General features: G+C 35.8%; 1 protein-coding gene across 2 annotated transcripts in view; it reads left to right on the plus strand.

The window, feature by feature from the left end:
• Positions 1-724: 724 nt before the first annotated feature.
• FAM174A (family with sequence similarity 174 member A) overlaps positions 725-24,601 on the plus strand; it is a 33,577-nt gene continuing 9,700 nt past the window's right edge. Inside the window, exons 1-2 of one of the 2 annotated variants that reach the window (XM_063087979.1) lie at positions 725-1,285; positions 23,589-23,723. In XM_063087979.1, coding sequence (XP_062944049.1) covers positions 864-1,285; positions 23,589-23,723 — 557 coding nt within the window. In that variant the 5' untranslated portion in view covers positions 725-863. Of the gene's footprint in view, positions 1,286-23,588; positions 23,728-24,601 lie in introns of those variants that run through there. The other variant, XM_063087980.1, reaches the window with a different exon arrangement.

Raw genomic sequence — 24,601 nt, forward strand, 5'->3', positions numbered from 1 at the left:
AGTCTACAGAGGTTAGGCTCCTATCCTCCCACAGAAAATGGGAGATAGGGGCACTGTCTTCCTTGCTGATTAAATTTCAAAAAGATGGCTGCCAGGTCCTTGAGAAAAAGTCTTGAGTTATAACTCTGGCAAGAAGCTTTTTAAAAGATTTACATCTCAAAGGAGCAGAGAAAGCATTTGAAATTATAAACTTTATAAAGTAAATGCTCTGAAGAAAGGGAAGTCAGAGGCAGGAAAAAAGCTTGATTAAAGTTTGTAAGCAAGTTGAGGGAAACCTTAAGCCGTCTTGCCTACTGATTAGATGTGTTTTTGCAGTTTTGCACCAAGAAATTCAAACTATGAGCTTCCTCTCTCATGGTTCCTGCATGAAAGAGTTGTTGCACATGTCACACAATCCTTTTATGTCTACCTTCTTGTTACTCATCCTTCACTCTGAAGGCAAGTCTTCCTTGCCTGTTTAACTCTGACATCAGTAACATGGAAATTCAGTTTAAGTAGCTACTAACAGTCAAGAAAACACCTAAGCAGATGCAGACCATCCCACAGCAAAGACCCCCTCAACGCTCTTCGACCAGGGCGCCTGCGCACTCGGCCCTAGGCTTCTGACGTCACTGAGCGCGCCCCACCCCTACGAGTTAGCAACCGAAAGCGTCCATAACAGCAGTGGCTGCTGAAATGTACGAAGTTCCGGTTCTCCCGGCAGCTGCAGCCGCAGTCTCCTCTGCCGCCTGCAGGGGAGGGGCCGGGCCTCAGCCCGGGATTTGGTCACCTCTTCCTTATTCTCCGCGGCGCCCATGGTCCCTCCTGTTGCCAGGGTGGCGGGCCCGGCGGCTCCCGTGTGGTGAGAGAGAGTTTTGGGGACGATGAAGGCCCCGCACTGCTGCTGCTGTCTCAGCCGCCTCCTGACCTCCGTCGTCCTCTTGCTCCTGCTGCCAACGCTGAGCGGGCCTCTGGCGGTGCTGCTGCAGGCGGCCGAGGCCGCGCCTCCAGAACACGGGCCGCGGACCCTGTCGCCGCTGCCGCCGGGCCCCACCGCTGCCCAGCAGCCGGGCCGTTCTCCGGCTGAAGCCACGGGGCCTCGTGCCTCAGAAGGCGGCAACGGCAGCAGCCCCGGGGCGGGGCTTGCGGCGGTCGATCACGGAGGGAAGGCCGGGGAAGTCTCAGTGGGTGGCGGCCTCGCGGTGAGCCCCAACCCTGGCGACAAGCCCATGACCCAGAGGGCTCTGACCGTGCTGATGGTGGTGAGCGGCGCGGTGCTGGTGTACTTCGTGGTCAGGACAGTCAGGTGAGGCGAAGCCTCGATGGGGCTCCCCCGTGAGCTGAGATGGGCTGGCCGGTGACCTCCCTCCAGCAAGGCAGATTTCTATCACCTGGCCTTGCTTCCTCCCCGCCCCCAGCATCTGGAGCTCCTCCCTGAGTGAGAATATGCTTTTGACTTTCTTAATGGCCTGTTTCTTTTGGGGGAAATTAAATCTCCAAGTAGTTGTTGCCTTTCCGTTATAAATTAGTACCACACCTCCAAATCTATTCATCTTGTTTGAGGCCCGCCTCAGACTCAAAGAGCACCCTTTCCTTGAAGTGGAAGTGATCTTTTATTCCTTCTAGTCTTGACAACTATGTAGTAATAGTTCTCCCTTTCTACTCTATATATTTTTGTGTACCTAACTTGCCAAAGTTTGGCCTATCAATATGCAAACTCTTTTAGGGCAGGATTCCTATTTAGTAGGTTTATAAATCTTTGAGTTCTTAGAACAGTGCTGCCACTTAACAGGAAATCAATATTTATTTGAGTGGATTAATAGTATTGCAGAAGGGCCTTATGGATATTTTATTTATATAAAATTTAGAAGAAGAAAAGTTCTTGTTAGTATTGGCCTTTAATCCTGCCACCTAAGTAATTAGGTTGTACCTAATTAGTTGGGGACCACCTCTGAAGAGTTGATATACAGAGCCAAGATCTCATCAGTGTTTCTTAGTATTGGCCTTTAATCCTGCCACCTAAATAATTAGGTTGTACCTAATTAGTTGGGGACCACCTCAGAAGAGTTGACATACAGAGCCAAGATCTCATCATTAAAAGGAGCCAACCAAGAGAGGAAATGAGGCAAAGCTGTCTAGCAGTTTTCTCCACTATAATGTAAGAGTAGAGGGTAGGTTTGCAGGATTGTGCTTGTTTATTGTTTTCCAAACTACTTCACATTTGTCCCATAATTCCATTATTTAATGTATTTCTTTAAATTGATTATTCACACTAAAAGTTTCCTTTTAAACAGGTCATTATAGGTGTTATAAATAGAAAACCAATGTCACTTGGCTTAAGTGACTGATTAAAAAAGTACTGTGTAAGCTAGTGGTTCTCAAGTGGTCCAGAGAATCCTGAGGGTGGGGTTTCCTTGAGAACTGTCTGGGGAATCTACAGTATCAAAACTTATATTCAAAATAGTACATTCTCTTACAAGTTTATAGGGTACAAAAAGTTCATTGATATTGTTTTAGATTCCACATTGCAATTAAACTTTAATAACTACCTCTTGTCAAGTTTTGGTGTAGTACCAGAAAAAGAATAATCACTGATACCTAAAAAGGCTATTAAAATGCTTCCTTTTCCAAGTTCATATCTGTGTGAAGCTGTATTTTCTTCCTATCCTTCAACCAGGCACATTGCAGATGATTGACTGCAGAGGCAAATATGAAAATCTAACTGTTTTCTATTTCCTATCTGTTTCTATTTTCTATTTACTTCTATCACTTTAAGCCAGGTATTAAAGGGATTTAAGAAAACCTAAATCAATGTCATTCTTTCCATAATTTTTGTTTTCTTTTTTGACAGTATAGTTATTTTTCATAAAAAGTTTTGTTAACCTGTAATATGTTATTATTTTAAATCAACTGATAAGTATTTAAAAGTTTTCTCAGGTTTAATCTGTATGTTAAATATTGATATATATAATCCACATAAAAAAAAATTCTTTAGGGGTTCTAAATTTTTGAGAATGTAAAGGAATCCAAAACGTCTGAGAACCACTGGTGTAAACAATATTACTGAGCTAGATACTTTTGGCTCACAAAGGCCAACAAATCCGCTGGGCTGGGGGCACTGCCTCTTGGCCATGAAAGCTTCCCAAGGTGAACCAAGGCCTGTAGACATAGGCCTCGGAGTCCCACAGCTCGGCACCCTGTGTGGAAAACCTTCGACGACCACTCTCTGCTAAAGGGGAAGGAAGTTAGATAATGTTCAGGAGGTATTTAAGGCATATTACCAAAAAATTGAGACTTTCTTATTGATATAAAGAAAGATTAAACGAAAATTGAAACAAATTATTTTTCTCAATATATAATTGTTGTTTAATGCTGTCTGTACTCCTCCTATGAAGATCCTTAGTACAGTGAATATTATATTTCTTATACATGTAAATTATGGACATGATGATAATTTGGGGAGGATGATGTCCCTTTCTCATTTTTTCTTTTGCTTCCACCTTATTTATAATCTTATATACGTATGTTTATTGTCATTGATCTTTCTGTCTTTATTGCTGTAAAACTTAGAAGGATACAGTTTTTTCAATCAGGTTCTGTTGGATGACTCGATAAATAACATGTTGTGTGATAACAGCCAAATTTTGAACTATGCCTAATAAAAACTGTATTCTTTAACCAGCATCTAACACATTCATGTAGTCCAAGTCCTAAATTTAGTTGGCTACCTAACGTCCAAAGCTTGATTGATGTTAACAATTTTTGGATGGTATTCAGAACTCATATTTATCACTTCCAGATTATGATTTTCATCCTCATTTTGGTAAATCCTCATTTTGGCTCCCACTTCCAAAATATGTGTTATAGTATACCAGCATTAGTTATTGGCATACCAAAGGGGAAGAATGAGCCCAAAATCATCATTTTCTTAACTGATACGGGGTGACACAGAGAATATTTTACTTGTAAAATTTTATTATGTTGAACTCTGTGAGACTTCAATTTGTTTTGTTTTAGCTTAACTCAGTTATAATGAATATGTGGCTAGGAATAACTTTCACTTTGAGTCTATTCCAAAGAATAATCAGATTCTCACTGTAGAAATTGAAAAATATGTGCAAGGAACACAGTAGGGACAGAGTAGACTTTCTGAAACGAACACAATCTTTATGAAAAGAGGCTTGTTGTCTGTTTTATTCTCTACTGTATGCTGAACATTTTGTACAACGTATGGTGGGCATTGAGTAAAGCAGTTGCCTAATGAATGGGCATTCTTAGTTAATTCTTTATATTGCTGTGTAGCTAGGTGGTGAGGATTTGGAAATTTAAGAGTAATTACTACTTACTGAGAGAACAAAGAAGTGTGAATATCTCAATTAATACATAGATTTCCTTCCTCTATAGGATGTTCTCACACAGTCAAATATATAAGGCCGGGAGGGGGGGGGACACTTTTAAGGTTTGTTATTATTTTTGAGTATGTATATTGATAATATAGAAACAATTTATAAATAACTATGTGAATAATAGTCCTTGCCTTAAAGCAGGGAATTCTTTATTCATGCCGTCCTTACAGTTTTTTCATTTTTTACTTAATGTGGTGTATTGGAAGGAGATCAAGTCTTAGATTCTAACCCTTCCACTTTTTCTCACTATGATCTTTAGCAAGTCACTTAACCTCTCCAGTTTCAGAATCCCTTTTGTGAAATGGGGATTAAACCTATTTGATATGGTTGAGATGAGCATGAAATTTAGCATGATAGCCTTCATTGAGGCAGTCAGTATTTATTCAGCTGCCAGGTACTGGGCACTGGGCATATATTTGTGAGCAAAAGAAATATTTCTGCTTCTGTGGCACTTATAGACTGGAGGATCAGAGGACATTAATCAAATAATCATATAGATAATAAAGAATGTCCAGGATGCTAAGAAAAAACATTTAAATGCAGTTCTTTTAGTACAACGGTACTCAAAAAGTTCATGGAAAATGGAATTAAAGGATCATATGAATTTTTCCATGAACTTTTTGAAGACTCCATTATTTCATTTAGAGGAAATACACAATATTAATTTAATTTGAATGGTTACCAAAGCCTATAAACTAAGACACAAAATTAGATTTCTTTCAAAGAGATATACTTACTAAAACATTATTTTGAGATTTTACTTACTATCTTAATAGCTAATTTGTGTCAGATTCATGTGCATTTTCCACTTTAATTCTTGCAAAAACTGTCAATGTAATAGTATTCTTGTTGAGGAAATTGAGGCTGCTCAGGGTTAGTTTTTCCAAAGGTACAAATATAGGATCAGCCCAAACCCAGCTGTGCCTGAACTTAACTTACATTCTCAACCACTGTGCTGCTTCCTGTGGTAAAGTAACCGACTTCAAGTGATATTGCACATAAAGATGGCTAGCTTATTTATGGAGAAAAACAAAGTGGATATTATATGCCCAGTGTCTTTCTGTTTAAAACATATAATTTTTGTTGAATGTTAAACCTGCAAGTTTCACTATTTTAAAAATTGAGTCAATCTTACCATGTATTGATCATCATGTCTGTGCTGAGCTGAAATAGTTTAGTATCCTATCTCACCCTTCTACATCCCTCTCTTCATCCAAAGATTTCCTTGATTTGCTAGATATATTCAGGGAATGGTGATATTTTAAAGCAATCTTTGTTAATCTGATTATGCATTTTTCTATCTTAACTCCTCCTGGAGCAAGTCACTAATAAATTATGGATGGCAGATTGGTAACCATATCTCTGCTACCTGATTAGTTAAGAATATGAGTTTAGCAATTTAACATATGAAAACATATGGTTTTAGCACTACTTATAAAATCATATGACATTGATAGAAATCACTCAATTTAGGCAAAAATGGAACACTGACTATTTTTCCATTTTTATATTTAGTCACTGCCATGATTTCATAAATATTATTGACCACCTATTATGTATCAGTATGTCTTGCGATGAGGATTAGCAGTGCACAAGATGGGAAACTCCCTGCCTTTGTGGAATTTCCATTTTAGTTGTTTATATATTCTTTGAAAGTGGAATTTTTCTAACAATTGTAAATTGTTCTGGTTTGTCAACATTTATTCATCTGGGCATTATATAGTCAATTCTTTGTGTAGAGAGAGACCCAAAAGCTTGGAAATGTATTTAACAAGTATAAGTTCTCAAGGAATTGATACCCTTTGCAGAGATGAAAGCTTACCTTCCCAAAATGTTTACTCATACATTCAAAATTTTAGAAGTGTTAGGTGGTATGTGGTCAAGAGCCAAAATGTTAAAATGATGACATATCAGTGGTATGGGAGTCAAATATGTCAGGGACCAGCGTGAAGTGAAGCTTCTAGAGAAGACTCAGAAAAACTGAGAAAGGAAATTGTTTTACTTACCATTTTTTATCCAGGACTGAGCAGTGTTTGTACCCAAACATTTAGTAAATGAAGTAGGTTTGATTAGACTTAGAAAGTAAATGTTCAGATAGGGAATGTTCAAATAGTGGTAATTTTATTAGGTGTTTTCAACAGAAATGGGCTTCCTCATCCTTCTTATAACCTTCCTTTCATTCTTCCTTCTAATGTTAAAGAAAGATTAGATTACTGCTTATATCAATTACAGTTTTGATAAAACACAAGAAAAAAGTTTGGCTAACTTAGACTAAAGGGAATTTATTGGAAGAATTTTGAGATCTTAAAAAGTCAAAGAAAAGCTGAAGGTTTTAGGAACAGGTAGGAACCAAGGCAACTTAGGAGACGAGAAGCCAAAATTTGACAGAAGTCTCTTTGCAGGAGCATTTCATTTCATGAGTATGCAGTAGTTTTCAGTGTCTGTGTCCCTCAGCTCAGGAATCAAATTCCAAGGATGGAGAAATAAATTTTTCCCACCTATTGGCAAGTATGGTAGTGATCCTAATTATCATCTCACCAGACTAGGTCTATTGTGGGAGAGATGATATCAATAAAGAAGTATGGGGTGCTGTAAAGAAATGAATGCAGTCACCAAAGACAGCAGATGTTCATATCCCTGCTCCATCTTTGCTCTAGGCTTTGGGGAGAAATGTAAATTATTCATACCCATGTTGCTAGATATTTTTTAAGCCAGCAATTTAAAACTCCGGTCCCTAGGACTGGCTCAAAAAATAGCCTGCAATTTGACCAGTTAAGATCGTTGCTCCTCTACCATTACAGGTGGAGATAAGTAGGGGGACAGAGGAAACTTGAGCTTTTTTGAAGGACAGCAGTCTGTAAGGTCACCTCCGTATTACCAAATGTTATTTATTCTACCAAAAGAGTCTCTGAACAGTTCAGCTGCAATTGTTATAATGATCATTTTGTTCTTGAGTTATTTTCCTCAATTGACTTCTGTTCCATTATCCTATCCTGGTCCCATTTCAGCATAACCTGATGGGAAATCATACTCCCTGAGTTCTAATCCCAGCCTCACACAAGAATACATTGCCTGTGTACTCTCAGGTGAGTTAATTGGCATCTCTAAGATTTAGCTCAGGTTTTGTAAAATAGAAAAAATAATTGTGTCTACCGGAAATGATTGCTTCAAGGGTCTACATAAAGTGCTTAGCACAGTTCCTCTCATTGTGTTTTGGTAGTGATAATGACTTATTTATCTTCTGTTACTATTTTTTTCTGATTTCTTCTACGGATGTCTTCCCTTTCCACAGGCAGTACAGACATAATCAAGGCTTTTGGGAGTGCTTCTAATGCTATCTTTTTACCTTGTCCTTCCAAATGTGATAATAAGATTTTCTGTATTTAAGCAATATCTGTCATGTGTGCAGTTCTGGGAGGTAAAAGTAAAGTGTTTCCAATTTCTTGGGGTATTGGGGTCAGGGCAATGCTTTCAAACCTTTTCATGTCATATCACATATACTTATGGAATAATGTATGAGAATATGTGCCCACCTTAGAGCCTGCTTAGTGATCTCAAGAGCTGAGGGAATCTTTGTCTTAGCACATCAGTAACCATTTGCATGTGTGACATGCTGGGTGGGGAGTTTTTGTAGGATAATGCCAAATGTGGACTATGAAAATAAGTAGTGAGGCAAGTTATTTTATGGGCCACCTTTCAACCCACACAAATCAGTTTATGATAAGTTTGAGTGACTGTTATGTCCCTCAAACTGTTCTGGATATGGGACTTTAAAGATAACAAAGGTGTCATGTTTGTACTCAAGGAGCTTATTTAGTGGAGGAGTGACATTGATTTTTTTGGTAATAAATTGAAATTTGAGGAAAATGGCTGCAAGAGATCAGGCTAATTGGAGGAGGCTGCTCCTGAATCTCATTTCTATAGACAAGACCATTTGAAAAGTCACTTAATATCGTAGCAAAAACTACTATATTTATATAAGTGACTGAAATTTTTATCTCTAATCAACAGGAATCATCTGTGAACTTGCCCTATAACCTAATCTACTTTCAGTTGATCTTTGCTTCTTGGATATATTTTGGTCACTCTTAATAATCTTAACTGTGCAAAAAGTGAGAAGTATTGGATGAGAGAGATAGAAAGGTATCCATTTAAGAGTGGAATATCCAATTATGTTTAAATACCAGTAGTGTGGAAAGAGCCAGTAGAGCAGGAAATACTGAACATATAGCAAAGGAAAGTTGTTACCTGAGAAGTCAGAAAGAGGGAATCTAAATAAAGCTCATGCAGTAGGAGGGAAGAGAGATCCTCCATTGAAATGTCCCCATTTCCACACCTTTCATTCCTCCCTCTGCTCGTTGTAGTCTAGCTTCTAATTCTACCACTCTAAATTTGCCCTTGCCGAGGATTATTAATAACCACACTCTCAATTTCATGTATATGTTTCCCTCTTTTTTTTGTAGCAATCAATATTCTGGCCCTTACTTTGGCTTCTGTGATATCTCTTCTGATTTGATTCATACCTCTTTGAGTGTTCAGTCCCCAGCTTCTTCATGAATTTCTTTCTCCATGAGCTCTTTTTTGTACTGTTAGGACTCTTCTACAACTTTAATATCCTGAGAGAAGGTCCTGTATCTTATTCATCTTTAGTTGCTAAAGGCCCTTTTCAGCTCCTGGAATACAAAGGCACTCACTGAATGTTTGTGGAAGGGAATGACTTTCACCTCTTAAATTGCAATATTTTCTGGACCCTTTACTTTACTCTTTTTGCTTTGACTGTCTGGGTGATTCATCCCAAATTCATTTCTTTAATTACCACCTCTAAGCTGTTAATTGCTTTCTAAGTTAACATGAAACCAGCCAACTTCTTACTGGATGGATGATTTAGACTGATAAAGTTCAAACTTGAAACCATCATTTTCATCCCTGAGCAAATCATGCTGCACTATTCTTCATAAGATGAATTACATCAGCATCTATTCAGCTTTCCAAACTAGAAACCTGAGCCACCTCACATCTCTTTCTTTTGCTTACCATTCACATCCAATTATCCAGTTTCAATTTCTAAATATTTCCTGACTCCATTACCATTTTGTGAGCTCCCCTAACCTTACATTCATTCAGGCTCACATGGCTGCATTACAGTGGTATTGCTCTAACTTTTCTCCACTCCAAGTATGTCTGTCTTTCAATTTACCTTCCACACTGAATAGATAGTGTTTCTTTTGAAATGTAAATCTAATCATGCTGTGTCTGTGCTTATAATGCTTTATGGCTATAATGTACAGTGTGGTAGCCACTGACTTCATGTTAATTGAAATTAAATAAAATTAAAAATTTCAGTCCATTAGATGCACTATCCACATTTCAAGGGCTCAGTAATCATATGTCGTTAGTGGTGACTGTATCGCAGAGAACAATGCAGAATATTTTCATTACTGCAGAAAGTTCTATTGGGCAACTCAGTTCTATAGCATCTCATGGGATAAGGTTCATACTCCTTAGCTTACTCCTCATAATTCATAATTCATATTCCTCATCAATCTGACTTTTTCATTGTTTTAAATTTTATCTGCTCCAGCCTCAAGTGTAATATATTTTTATGGAAGTAAATTTTTCAAGCAGATGGATTGCATGCATTCTTTCTTTTTTTCATCAGTTGTCTTTGAAGATAAAAACAAAACATCAACTCTGCTAGGAAACCTTTGTGATGCCAGACCACCTTGTGAATACTTATAAAAGGACATTATTTCCAGTAAACTATAATTGTTGGTTCAGTTGTCTGCTTTTCTACACTGTTTGCCCCTTATGCCTTCATTGGAAAATAGTAGCTGTTCAAATGTTTCCTGAATAATTAACAAAAGGAAATAATGAAGAATATGTGGAAAACTAAAAGCAAAACATGGAAATGAAGACTAGAAATATGGGTAGCTGTGAGAGAGGTGTTAACATCAACCCTGTAATAATCCAGTCGTTTTAACTCATTTTAAATACTTTCCATACTGAAAGACCTGTGGAGCTCATGATCTATGGCTGTGCAGAAAAGTTAATCAGGATTATTTCACGTGCACATACTATTTCCATGTATTTGCCCAAGATAATATACAAATTATTTATTAGTGTATATCTAAGATAACTGCAGTCCTCAGGGAAAATTGTAATAGAGTGCAATCAGGAGATGCATTCCCCTGTAATTGATAGAGACTGGATTAGGGACAAAAAAGGAGAACTGAATTGAGATGGTTTTGGTTGGTTATTACAAGTTTTTCTGAAAACAAAACAATAAAATTTGAATTATAAAGCTTCAGTAATAAGATTCAGATGGTATGTACCTGTACATTTCAGTAGGATACCTGTACCCACTGTTACAGCTAGTGTCTATTCTGATTGGTGGTCCTTATGCCCTGCCAATTGTTAAACATCAAGGTATCTGAGATATCAACTCTGCTTCTCCTACTCTTCAAAGTTCTTGAGTTCTTTTGTCATGATTTCCAGTGATCATTTTAGTATTTCTGTTTTATATTTTTACATTTGCCTTTAATTTTATCTTTGGTGAAGAAATTACCAAATCTATATTTTTAAAATCACAAAAAATATGAAATCTATATTTTTAAATTTTTATGCTAGATCTTTTCTGAAATGTAAGAATTATGGTATAAGATTGAAATTGGATTGAAAGATATGTTGGCAAGTTGCATTTTAAGTGTGATATAAAACATAGCTTGAAAACTACTTCAGTCATAAATTGGGGATTTTATAGTAATTAAAAACATTTTATTAAGAAATTAGTTATGTTTTCCTTAGTTCTTTTTGAGAGATTTTTATTGCAATATTATTTAATACTTTTTTTTTTTTCCCTAGAACAAGGAATAGGTATAGACTTGACAATTTTTAAAGGAACATGCAGGTGTTGAGTCTTTTTATGAGATTTTGATCAGCATATAATGTTGATTCTTTCTGTGTAGACAAACTGTATTATGTTTTTCTAAAGTAAAAGTGTTATTAACATATACTGTGGGTTGACTTTAGTTTATATTGTAATTTTATTTATTCACCATTCATCTCAGTAATATGGCAAAAGATCAAAAGGTGAAAGTGTCTCTACCTTTCTGTACTAGCTGATTTACATACATATGAGTGTAATATAATTTTCTATGCAAACCCCTCCTCCCCCAGTTTTAGGTTTAACTTTCTTTTATTACTGAAGTCTGTTGAACCTTAACTCCTATTAGTAACATGTTATATTGTGAATAATTATAACCTTATGTTATCACTTATTAATTTCTGTTTGAAGGAACTATTATTTTTTTTTCATTAGGTGTATTAAAGACACCTTGAGTTCATATAGATGGATACAGCATTTTTATAAAGTTTTTTGAAAAACATTATTTTAGCCTCACCTCTGAGGTAAAGAGATGATTTTACAGATATGGGAACTGATATCACAGGCTAAGTCTGTTGATCAGGAAAATATGGGCTGTGCTGAGTAACAATCACAGTCTCAATGGCTTAATATAATAAAAGTTTATTTCTCCCTTATGCAAATTCAGCTGCAGGCTTGGACTGTCCTCTAGGACAATTGTCATCCATGTGGTAATTCAGCAATTTAGCTGCCTTTAATCTTACGGTTTTGCCCTTTCAACACAATTCCTCCACAGTTGTCTGAGCTTGGTGAGGGAGACTAGCAAATGCACAGGAGCTTTTGACTGCTTCAGCCTAGAAATGACACAGTTATTCTGGTTTCATTGACCAGAACTGGTTCTGAGCCTAACTGTATGAGGGCTGGGAAATGAGTATGTTGGGGGGGGGGGGGGGGTAGGAGGAAGTGTGTAGGTTTGGTGAGCACTTGTTATGTCTACGATATGAAGTGATACACCAAAGGTCAAGTAGGTTAGAAAAGTGCCCCAGCTCCTGCAGGGTCCAGAGTTTGAATTCTGCTTTTGGCATTCCTTCTTAGGGAGTTCTTAAAGTGACTGTTAGTTTATATTTTTACTCTTTTATTGGGGTGAATTTACATCTTACAGAATAGTAAAAAAAAAAAAAGTTATTGGGACTGAAAATAATATGCAATTAAATAATGGTTTTGCAATTACCTCAATTTGCACTATTTCCCCAGGCTTTCTTTTTTTTAAAATTTATTTATTTTTCATTGTACATGTTTATGTGGTACAGTTTGTTGTTTCAAGACAAGCGTATAGTACATAATAATCTAATCAGAATAGTCAGCATATCTGTCACATAAACATTTACCATTTCTTCGTGGTTATAACATTCAAGATTCTCTTTTCTGGCTATCTTGAAATATACAATACAATTTTATTAGCTATTCTCACTCTAGAGCACCAGAACTTATTCTTACTACTTAACAAGACTCGTACAAGACTACCAACCTTTCCCTGGGCCCCTCTCCCCCTCCCTTTACCTTACTCTGATAATCACTATTCTGCTCTATTTCTCTTTCTTTTCTTCTCTAACTTATTTTTCTTAATTGACCCTGATAATTGTATATATTTATGGAGTACAGTGTGATATATGGGTACATTTATACTGTGTGCAGTGATCATGTCAGGGTGCTTAGTATGTCCATCACCTCAAACATTTATCATTGCTTTGTATTAGGAACATTCAACATCTGGACTAGCTATTCAAAGATTCACAGTACTCAGTTGCTACCTGTTGTCTCCCTATATTACTATAGAACCCTAGATCCCATTCTTCCTATCTTTCTACTATTTTGTATCCACTGATCACTCCCCATCCCTCTATCCCCTTCCCCCAACCAAACTCTAGTAACCACTGTTCTACTCTCTACTGTTTATAAGATCACCTTTTTTTGCTTCCACATATGAGTGAGAACATGTGGCATTTCTCTCTCCGTGCCTAGCTTATTTCACTTAACATAATTTTCTCCAAGCTCATCTATGTTACTGCAAATGGCAGAATTTTGTTCTTTTTTATGGCTGAATAATATTTTGTTGTGTATATATACCACATTTTCTTTATCCAGTCATCTATTGAAGGACATTTAGGTTTGTTCCAATGTACGGCTGTTGTGAATAGAGCCACAGTAAACATGGGAGTGCAGGTATCCCTTCAACTTGTTGATTTCCGTTCCTTTGGATATACACCCAGTAGGGGGATTGATGAATTGTATGGTAGTTCTATCTGTAGTTGTTTGAGAAATCTCTGTACTGCTTTCCATAATGGCCGTGCTAATTTACATTCCCACCAACAAAGTATAAGAGTTCCGCTTTCTCCTCATCCTCACCAGCATTTGTTATTTTCTGCCTTTTTGATAATAGGCATTCTAACCGGGGGGAGATGACATCTCAATGTGGTTTTAATTTACATTTCTCTCATGATTAGTGATGTTGAACATTTTTTTATACACCTATTGGCTGTTTGCATATTTTCCTTCAAAAGAAGTCTGTTCAGTTCCTTTTTTAAATTGGAGTATTTGTTTTTTACTATTGAATTCTTTGTATATTTTGAATATTAATCTCTTGTTGGATGCATAATTTGCAAAAATTTTCTCCCATTCTGCAGGTCATCTTTTCACTCTGTTGATTGTTTTCTTTGCTGCACAGAAGCTTTTCGTTTGATATAATCTTATTAATTTTTGCTTTTGTTCCCTTTGCTTCTGAAGTATTATTCATAAAATCTTTGGCCAGTCCTATGTCCTGAAGTGTTTCCCCTGTGTTTTCTTCTATAATTTTTATTGTTCTGAGTTTTTCACTGTTTAAGTCTTTAATCCATTTTGAGTTGATTTTGATGTATAGTGGGTGATAGGGGTCTAGTTTCATTCTTTTGCATGTAGATCTCCAACTTTCCCAGCACCATTTATTGCAGACACTGTCCTTTTCCCAGTATGTGCTCTTGGCTCCTTTATAAAAAGTCAATTGTTGTAGGTACATAGATTTATTTCTGAATTCCCTGTTCTGTTCCATTTGTTTATATGTCTGTTTTTGTGCCAGTACCATGCCATTTTGATTACTGTAGCTTTGTAGTATATTTTGAAGTCAGAGAATGTGATACCCCCCCCCCAACTTTTTTCTTTTTGCTCAGGATTAGTTTGGCTATTCAGTGCCTCCTGTTGTTCCATATAAATTTTTGAATTTTTTTTTTTTTTTCTGTTTTTGTGAAGTATGTCATTGGTAGTTTGATGGGGATTGCACAGAATTTGAAGATTGCTTTGTATGGTCATTTTGACAATACTGATTCTTCCAATCTGTGAGCATGGGATGTCTTTTTATTTTTTTGTGTCTACTTTAATATTTCTAATCAGTGTTTTATAGTTTTCATTGTAGAAGTCTTTCACATCCTTGGTTAAATTTATTCCTAGGTATTTTTTTTGTCATTGTTGCTATTGTAAGTGGGATAGATTTCTTCATTTCTTTTTCTGCAAGTTAGTTGTTGATGTATAGAAATGCTACTGATTTTTGTATGTTGATTGTGTATCCTGAAACTACACTGAATTTGTTCATCAGATCTATTATACTGGATACACATTGGTACCCATTGCAAAACTGTCCTAATTCTTCAAAAAGTGATGCTGCCATACAAAAATCAACAAAATTTATCTACTCTTTGTCTGTTCTTTCTTATTCTTGCTTTTGGTTGGCTTACTCAGTATTTTTTTTTTTTTTTTTTTTTCTATTTTGTAGCTTCTGGCTTCTCCAAATTTTTGCTTTCTTATAATTTAGGTCTACTCCGATGTACTATTTCCTTTACTATACCTTGTAGTATGTTCATGAATCCTTTAATCTTCATCACCCATTTAAACTGCCCGATTCTCCTGTATGTTTATGTGCATGTGTTTTCTCCCATATTCACTTCCTAAAGCAGGTATTCTAATTGGCTTCTCTTATCTTTGTAGGGTAGGTCGCATCATAGGTCACAATCCAGCCTAGAGATCAACAGTCCTGTTTTAGGAAAAGTTCTCATCCCAGCATCATGTTAGTTGTGGGTGAGAGTAGGTGATTTTTCATGATAGAAAACATGATTAACTATTGCTGCCCATTCAGAAGAGTTTATAGGTGTAGCAATTTTTCTTAGGGAGAAATAGGGGCAGTGAACATAACAGTTTCTTCGTGAGAGTGTGTCTTGTGCATTGTTCTAATGCTATAGATTTCCATCTTTTTTAGTAGTGGGACCCCAATATGTAAACTAGCTCAAAGCAACACTGCACTGATTGGCCACACCTGCATGGAAACCTAGGCCTCTTGAGGAACTCAGTTTTAAAACAGTTGTGTTTTTTTATTGTGAATTTTTATTATTAATAGGGTTGTGAAATCTCTGAGGAAAATGTATGTGAAAAGCATATGATGATCTAGATAGAGATGGGATCATTGTGCTAAGCTGAAAAAACAAGTGTAGAATGAAGTTGTGAAAAGATAGTGGGCTTTTTTCTGGTACTGAGATTTTACACTGAAAACTGCTACAAGAATGTGATCAGTGTATGAGAGTGGAAGGATTGCTAATAGAACTTGCCGAAAGATTCTTAAAATAGAAGAGTTAAGAGAAGGGTTAGAAAGAAATATTCATCCAGGTGATATTAGATGGCAAAGTGACTCAGAGAATCTAAGATACTAAATGCCCCTATCAGTTAGAAGGTATTTAGCTATAAGTAATAGGATATCCAATTAAAAATGACTTTAGCATATCCAGCTAAAAGGACATTTTTTTTTATTGTTGTTTATTTATCATGAATATGAGCCGGTCCACGTTTGATTCAGTGGCTTTGGGAGATTATCAAGAATTCTGGATTTTTCTGTCCTTGTCTCTATATAAGATGGCTACATTAGCTCTAAACATTATGTCCTCACACAATAGTGTCTCAAGCAGGAAGAAGGGAAGGGGGCCTGAAATATAATTATTCAATTATTGTCTTCCTATGTTCCATTTTTATCAGGGAGGAAAATCTTTCCCAGAAACCTCACTAACGGAGACATCCCTTCTGTCCCATTTGTCTGAACTGCTTCATCTGCTCACCCCTATACAATGACTGGCAAAAGGAAAATTATGTTTTCATGATTGGTTTACACCAATCATTATAATTATTATGTACTCTATAGGGCTCAGCTCAATTGTTCTCTAAACACAATCATGGTTCTGTTAAGCCAGAAGAGGGCTGTATCTAAACAAAAAGCAGATTTTGTTACAGTGATCAAAACTAAGAGATAGAGGGCCGGCCCGTGGCTCACTCGGGAGAGTGCGGTGCTGATAACACCAAGGCCCCGGGTTCGGATCCCACATAGGGATGGCCGGTTAGCTCACTGGCTGAGCGTGGTGCTGACAACACCAAGCCAAGGGTTAAGATCCCCTTACCGGTCATCTTTTAAAAAACAAAACAAACAAACAAAAAAACTAAGAGATAGACTAATCAGAGCAACATAATTGCACTTGTTAATGCAAATAGCTGCCAAGTTGTTATTTTTTACTACAAAAGGATAGCACCAGAAAATACAGTGCAACTAAAAAAATAACCTGGTCTGATATTATGTGAAATCATTGTATTTGAGAGGACAAGACTGTTTTGTCAACTAATTTTGTGATCTTAGTTAAAATTACATTGATTCATTAGGAAGGTACTACAGTTTAATGTCTTAAAACTTAGGCTCAATAGTCAAATTACTTGTATATGAATTCTAGCTCTACCATTTACTGTTCCAAATTAAATTTTCTGCATCTGTGTATAAAATAAGCGTACTTAGCTGTTTGGATTGTTATGAGGGTTATATCAGGCAATGCTTGTGAGCTCCTTAACTCAGTGCTTAACATATGTGCGCATGCAATAAATATCTATTCTTACTGGGATTTTGTTGTTTTTGTTGTTGTATTTAGAATTACAGTTGTAATATATTTGGGGGGGTTTACTGTAATATGTTTGCTAATACCTCCTTCACATATTATAAAATGTTGCTATTATTATTATTACTATTTTTACTTTAATTTTCTCATTTATAAGTAGAGGCTTTAAAATATATGTATTTGAAATATATATGCGTATGTTTATATTTATAAATATATATATTTCAAACCTCTATTTCATATATATTTTATATGTGCTTATATATGAGTATATTGTGTATCTGTATATACACCTGTGTAATATTTGACCTGTGAAACTATAGTCAGCAAAAGGGTAGGTCTGACAAAGCTGAAATGGAGTGGGAGTAAGGGGGAAAAAAGATTATAGAAGAAATCTAGGGAGGTTGCTCATATAGCCAGGGAGAGGCCAGGTAGAATGAATCTTGGGGGTGCTGCATTATAGATAGGACTTCGAGGTTAATTGGGAAATAAATCCTTGGTGAAGTTTTAGAAATGCAGGTCAGAAGAATTATCAAGACTCACATCTCAAGCTTTAGTACCTAACAGAGAAGATGAAGAAATCCATGTAAAGACAAAGAGGAGAGGTGACTAGGAAACTATGTGCTATACACTTTCATATAGGAAACTTCAAATCCATGCTGTATGACATTTACTTAGGACTTATTTCACCTGTGGCTATCTACCATCATGTCATCAAGCAGGAAAAAAATCTAAGCATAACTGATTATAGGTGCTAAATTTTAAGGGTGTAGGTGAGAAAAAATGTCTATCAGGGAAAACAACATTGCAGTGTCCTAAACATAGATGAACATGCTTTTAATCTTTTCTTTATTGACCTTTGGGTGTTAGCAGTATGACTACAACATCTTAAATGAAATCTTAGAGGTTCTGGAGTAAGTACATGTTTAATATGTTTAAATATTCTAGTACTCTTTTGTCCTGAGCTAGAAGGCTATTTCTCACCTCCAGAGATCCATATTATGATTTTAAAATTGGCTAGCTCCCTTAGGTTTTGCTGTGATATGTTTCTGGAGATGATGTTCTTTCAGGCTTCTCTTATCCCAGAGGTGATTATTCACATATAAAATTTTAGGTATCTTTATTATACAGAGAAAATGCAAGATATATTGTGAATCTATGTATTTCAGTTAATTAATTTAATGCATATTGATTAGGCATCTGCTCTATGGCAAAACTTGTGTTCTGTAGGTGTAGTGGTGAGGAAGAACAGTTATAACTCCTGCTTCCATGAACCTAATGGTCGAGTATCAAAGACAAATAGTTACTTAAATAATACAAGTCCACCACTGATGAGTTCTTTAAAGGAGATATACATGGATACTATGGAAGCCAATAATAGGGGTTTGTGACCTAGCTAGGTAGATCAGAGAAGGCTACCTAAGGAAGGGATACTTGGGCTAAGAGCTGAAAGATGAATAGGCATTAACATAGCAATATTGTGGTAGATGGGTGTGAGGTCAATGGCAGAGAAACCATGGCCATCATAAGGCTGTGTGGCTAGAGTGCAGAAAGTGAAGTGGAATGTGGAGTGGAGAGCAAGGTGATGCTAATATAGAAGAACAAGGTGAAGCTGTAAGTATGAGCCATCCTGTGCTCATCTTTTGTAGGACGTATTACAAACTCATTACTTAATGCTGAGTGACAGGGAATCATTGAAAATTTTAGAGGATGAAGGGGAAATTAGTGGGTGACCAGTGTAAATAGAGGTAGTCAATTAGGAAGCCATATTAATAGGGAGCGTAAGTGATCAGAGCAGTAGTATGGTGTAGTATAAATGAGTTTCAACAATCCTCAGGAAGTACAATCAATAATTCCTTGTGATTGTGGCAGCCACGGAGGCACCATGATCAGAGCACCTTTCAAGAGAAAATGCTGTGGGCATTTTCAAACCTCTATTTGAAAATGCCCACACACATACACATATAATATATAAAGTATTTTTATATATACACACACATACACATATAATATATAAAATATTTTTCAGTCTAGTTTTGCATGTGCTATAAAAGAAATTAAGGAATAATATTTATATTATTCTATATTTAATACATACCCTACTAATGTTCAGTTAAAAGAACACAAAAGGAAAAAGAGATATGTATTGAATCAGGTGGTTACAGCGAGTTACATTAATCGGTGTTCTCCCTTTTGTAGAGTAGTAAAATGAAATGGAGTTTTATTCTGTTGTGTTTATTTTATGTGGCATCATACATTTTTACATAAAATTTTATCAAGCTTACTTTAGTAGCTTAGTTTTATTTTGATACTGTCATTTATATATGTTATCGGAACAGAAATAGTTCTTACCAACCTGAGTATAATGGAACATTAAGGAATCTGCATCTATATTAAGACAGCTATTGGAGTATTAACTTGAATACCTAGACAGCATGTTATCAGGATCTTTATCGGTGCATGCCATGTGATGAATGAATCTAATTCATTATAAATAACTGTATAGCTTTTTTCTTTTGCCCATTCAGGCTTCCATACTTCCCTCTCTACACATTTGTAGATAAAGTCCCTATTTTTATGTTTATTAAGAGCCAACACATTTTGTTTTCATATTTCAATATGCATTTACTGTGTCTAGCAGAGAAGTCTGCATATCTATAATTATATGTATACAATTATCAACACACATTAGACAGTTTGAGTGTCATGAGCTTAATGAAAACATTCATTTGTAAGAAACCATGGCTTTAAAATTGCATAGACTTTAAAATTAGTCTTTTGTTTAAAAATAATGTACACTGCTTATTAAAAGATAAAAGTAGGCTTGTTACTTAATAATTCAGTATATTATGTGTATTATATTTTACACTTAGTATTTGTTAATATTTTCAGTAGAGAGTTCATTGAATCAGCCCAATTATTTTAAAGCTTTATATTTATTTTTGACCTTCCTTGAAAAAAATATCCAGGTATGGTAATATATGTGTTTTATTATATTTAATTTTTTATAGCCATATTGCTGTCATGACCAGGTAGCCATCACTACCTATATTTTTGGACTGAGGAAATACAGTTTTAGAGAAGTAGCATTTCAAGTTTAAATTCTGTTTAATAATGTGCAGTTTTCTTTTATTTGACTTATATGAATTAGTACATATAGTAAAATGGTAAATTTATTTAAATTGAACTGCATCTCTGTTTATTTGTTGCCTAGCAATATTTTTCTATGAAATAGGTTCTTGTTTTTAAAGAGCTTGGAAGATATATTGACCTTTAACTTAATCATGTATGTAAATACTAGGCTGGAAAAAGTAATAGAATGCCCAAACAAATGCAGTCAAATGTTCACACTATACACAGATAGGGAAAAGAGTGTTATTATGCAGATTAGTTTAGCCACTCATTGAAAGATTAGGAATTCATTCAAGCTGTGATGAAGACCTTGAGAGTGGAGATCAAGAGCTCAGATAAATTTTAAAAGTCTTTTAACCCTATGTTCCTGTCATCCTTGTTTTAGGATGTGTCAGCATATCCTGTGATTGGCAATGACCAGGTTATTAACACACTGACTGTTTAATATATGTGCCCTGGGAGAATCTAGTTTATTTCTAAAAGTAATTTCAAGTGGCATTAAACTCTTCTTTGTTGACTGAAAATGCCAAAGTTTGGGAAGACATATGGTTTAGAAAATTGAGCAAAAGATTGGCCAAAGAAAAGAGGAGAAATTTTAACTCTCATTGTCCTTAACTTATGCTGCCAAGTGGTTTTACTTGCTCTTGTGCACTCACTTTTTTAAGTCATAGTAATGCATGCAAATATTATTCAATCATATGGTTCAAAAACGCCAATAGTTAACTAACTTCCATATATTTTTTCTATTCCTACTTTACAGAGGTAATACCTTTATCCATTTTTGGTCTTAGTTTTTTCTGTTATTTTCCTAAGTCTGATTTAAAGGTTGGCAAACTATGGCCCACAGACCAAATTCCATCCACTGATGTGTTTTTGTAAGACTTAAGAGCTAAGAATTTTAAAAATGTTTTTAAAGGGTTGTAAACAAAACAAAAGAAAACAAAACATTAAGATGAACATGTCACAGAGACCATATGTAGCCCAAAGAGTTTAAAATACTATCTGATTCTTTACAGAAAAAGTTTAGCCCTCTGGTTTACATAGTATGTGTTTGGAGGGGTGGGAGAGGGGGAAGTGAGTGTACTCCCCCCCCACACATATACTTGTTAATTTAACAACATAAACATATTTAATTTCTCACTGTAAAAAAAAGATTGGTTTATGCTTCATATGCTTAATTTTTTTCTACTTCTATCATTTATTTCATTGATTACATTTTTAACTTTGAATACTATACTTAAACCTCTTTTTCCTATTTCTTCACCTTTAGGTGAATGTATAGATAGATCTATAGGCAGTGATTGTCAGAATCATCTTGGGTTTTGTCCATGCTTAGTAATATTTTGTAAATTTTAACAATGATACCAAGCACTTCATACCCGGAAGCTAATATAGTTTCTGATGCTTAGTAAGTCTCAAATATTTGTTGAATATATGTATATATGTATGATGTATGTGTAGGACAGTTGGTTCTCCAGGGGTCTCCTCTCCATGTTTGAAGAGGCTCATATTTTTCTTTACAGTTGGTACTGTAGTATAAGTATTTCATGTCACACTTACTACATCAAGCAAATTTAAGTAAACTGAATTTTTATTTGTGATCACTTGCTGAAATATCTGCTATTTTGTTTTTAAACTTCAATAGATACTTTCATGAAACACATTCTCCTGTGTGTAGAGTTGAAGTTATTGCATTGGAGGTGACTTAGGCATTGATTACAGGATCATGGTTTTTGGATCATTGAGTTAAAAACCACTTAGGAGCTCAATAATTACTTCAAAAACATCTTAATCAGTTGGACACTGTGCTGGAAAGTGTTTATACAGTGGTGAAAAAGGAGGCATGGTTGCTGCTCTCATGGAACTTAGTGGGAGAGATAGGAGCATAAACCCCAACATAAGCATATACATGATGTATTAGTCCGTTTTCTGTTGCTATAACAGAAATACCTGGAACTGGGTAAGTTATAAGAAAATGAAATTTATGGTTTACAGTTTCTGAGGCTAGAAGTCCAAAGTCCATCTGGTGGTGGCGACAGTGACCCACAGGTCTCATATTGCAAGTTGGTAGAAGCAGAAAGAGAGCAGAGAGAGAAAGACTCTTCTTTTAAAGCCCTCAGAACCATGCCCCTGACCACCATTTTTAATCCATTCTCTACTGCAGGGGCCTACAATCCAATCACGTCTTCAAGGCTCCACTTTTCGATTACTGTAATAGGATTTCCTAACCTTTTAACAGCCCCAGTGGGGGCTAAGTTTCTAATACATAAAGCTTAGGGGACACAAGTCAAGTTTCAGTGAGTTTTGGGGAAACAATTCAAACCACTACACATGAGCACATGTGAATGCAAATTGAGGTAAATGATTTGAAGGAAAGGAAAAAGTTTTCTGAGAGAGAAATGGGTAGGGATCTAAATCATGAGACTCATATATATAGCTGACAAAAATTAATGTTTGGCCCCCTAAAATCTTTTCAATTCCTCTGCTGCAGTGGTTCTCAAACTTTACTGTGCATCAAAAGGCCAAGAAGTATTGTTAAAACACAGGTTTCTGGGCCACATATTTGAAGTTTGTTGGTCTGGGTTGAACATTAAGATCTGCATTTCTTATAAGTCCATAGGTGATTTTGATTTTGCTGATCCAAAAAACAGCACTTCAAGAACCACTGATCTAGGATAGTGATTTTCAGAACATTGAAATCAACGTGGGGGAACAAAATATAGATGCTTAGTTCCTATCCCTAGAAATTCTGATTTAATTTTAGTCTAAGCATGGGGCTTTTTAAAGTACTCTGGGTGATTCTGATGTGCAGCCATGGTTGTGAGCTACCAGCGTAGAATTTGAATATGTGTATACATAAGAGTTTCTTCGTGGAGCAGAGAGTACTACATGGTGGTAAGAAGGCATGGAGGACGTGGGGAAAAGGCTGGAATAGAAGGTTTCAGTAAAGATATGGTACCTGAACTCAGGCTTCAAGCATTATCTGTCAACAGTATTAGTTGACAAAAAGAAAAGAGAGTATGTCAGACAAAAGAAACAGTGATGACACACAGCATGTAGCAGTAGGTTTTTTCCCAGGAGTATAAATAATCCTAGGTGGTAAATTGGTTGTATTCCTGAAATGTAGCCATTCTGATACTGAGTGCCTCCTATGTCAGAACAGAGAAATAATTTATTTTTAAATTACAAGTAAGTTTAAACTAAGGATCACCTACACCATATTAAAATCATTTTTATTCACTAAGTTGTTTTATTCAATAGGATGAGAAGAAGGAACCGAAAGACTAGGAGATATGGAGTTTTGGACACTAACATAGAAAATATGGAATTGACACCTTTAGAACAAGATGATGAGGATGATGATAACACCTTGTTTGATGCCAGTCATCCTCGAAGGTAAGTGTTCAATAGTTTAATTCCTGAATCAGGAAGTAAAGTCCTTGTCAAGAAATTGAAGAAGCAAATTAGACTTTCGTTTTAACAATTTTTATTCTAACAGATTTTATTTAATTTTGTTTAATAAAGTTCTTTGTGCTATTCAGCTAATAGCTCACATTCACATCGCTTTGCTGAAATAAACATAAACAATAGAATGCCATCCAAAAATTAAATCTTTATTGTAGATCTCCTTGCAGAGCTTTTTCTTTTAACTTTTTCATTTTTTCATTCTTGTTAGAGGTATTAACTGTGTGTGTGTGTGTGTGTGTGTGTGTGTGTGTGTGTGTGTGTGTGTGTGTGTGTGTGTGTGTGTGTGTGTGTGTGTGTGTGTGAGAGAGAGAGAGAAAATTAGTAAACTTAACTTTCTGTGTTCTGAAGATGTTTTTAATTTGAGTTGTATTTATAAACAGTGCTTCTTGGCAGAATCGTGGAGATAATGGTCTGTGGTCTGATAGGGTAGCTATAATGTCTGTACTCAGATATATTCTCACTGAGTGTTAAGACCTTTCCTAGATGGTTTGTATAAACAAAATCACATGGGTATAGAATTAGTTTCAATGCAAATGGAATGGAGAAAAGAGGCAACAAAAAGATTACCCAATAAGGAAAGACATGTTGGGATAGAAAGGGATTACTTGGATGAAGGAAAATTAGAGTTCAGAATCAGGTATAAATGCAAAGAATACAGAAATCTTAGGTTTCAAAATAAAAGACTTAACAAAAATTGGGCTAGTAAATCGTGTGTGTGTGTGTGTGTGTGTGTGTGTGTGTGTGTGTGTGTGTGTGTACACCGTATATATTTACCTATATATATATTTATATATATATATATGAAT

The sequence above is a fragment of the Cynocephalus volans genome, chromosome 2 (assembly GCF_027409185.1).
Source record: "Cynocephalus volans isolate mCynVol1 chromosome 2, mCynVol1.pri, whole genome shotgun sequence".
Lineage (NCBI taxonomy): Eukaryota > Metazoa > Chordata > Mammalia > Dermoptera > Cynocephalidae > Cynocephalus > Cynocephalus volans.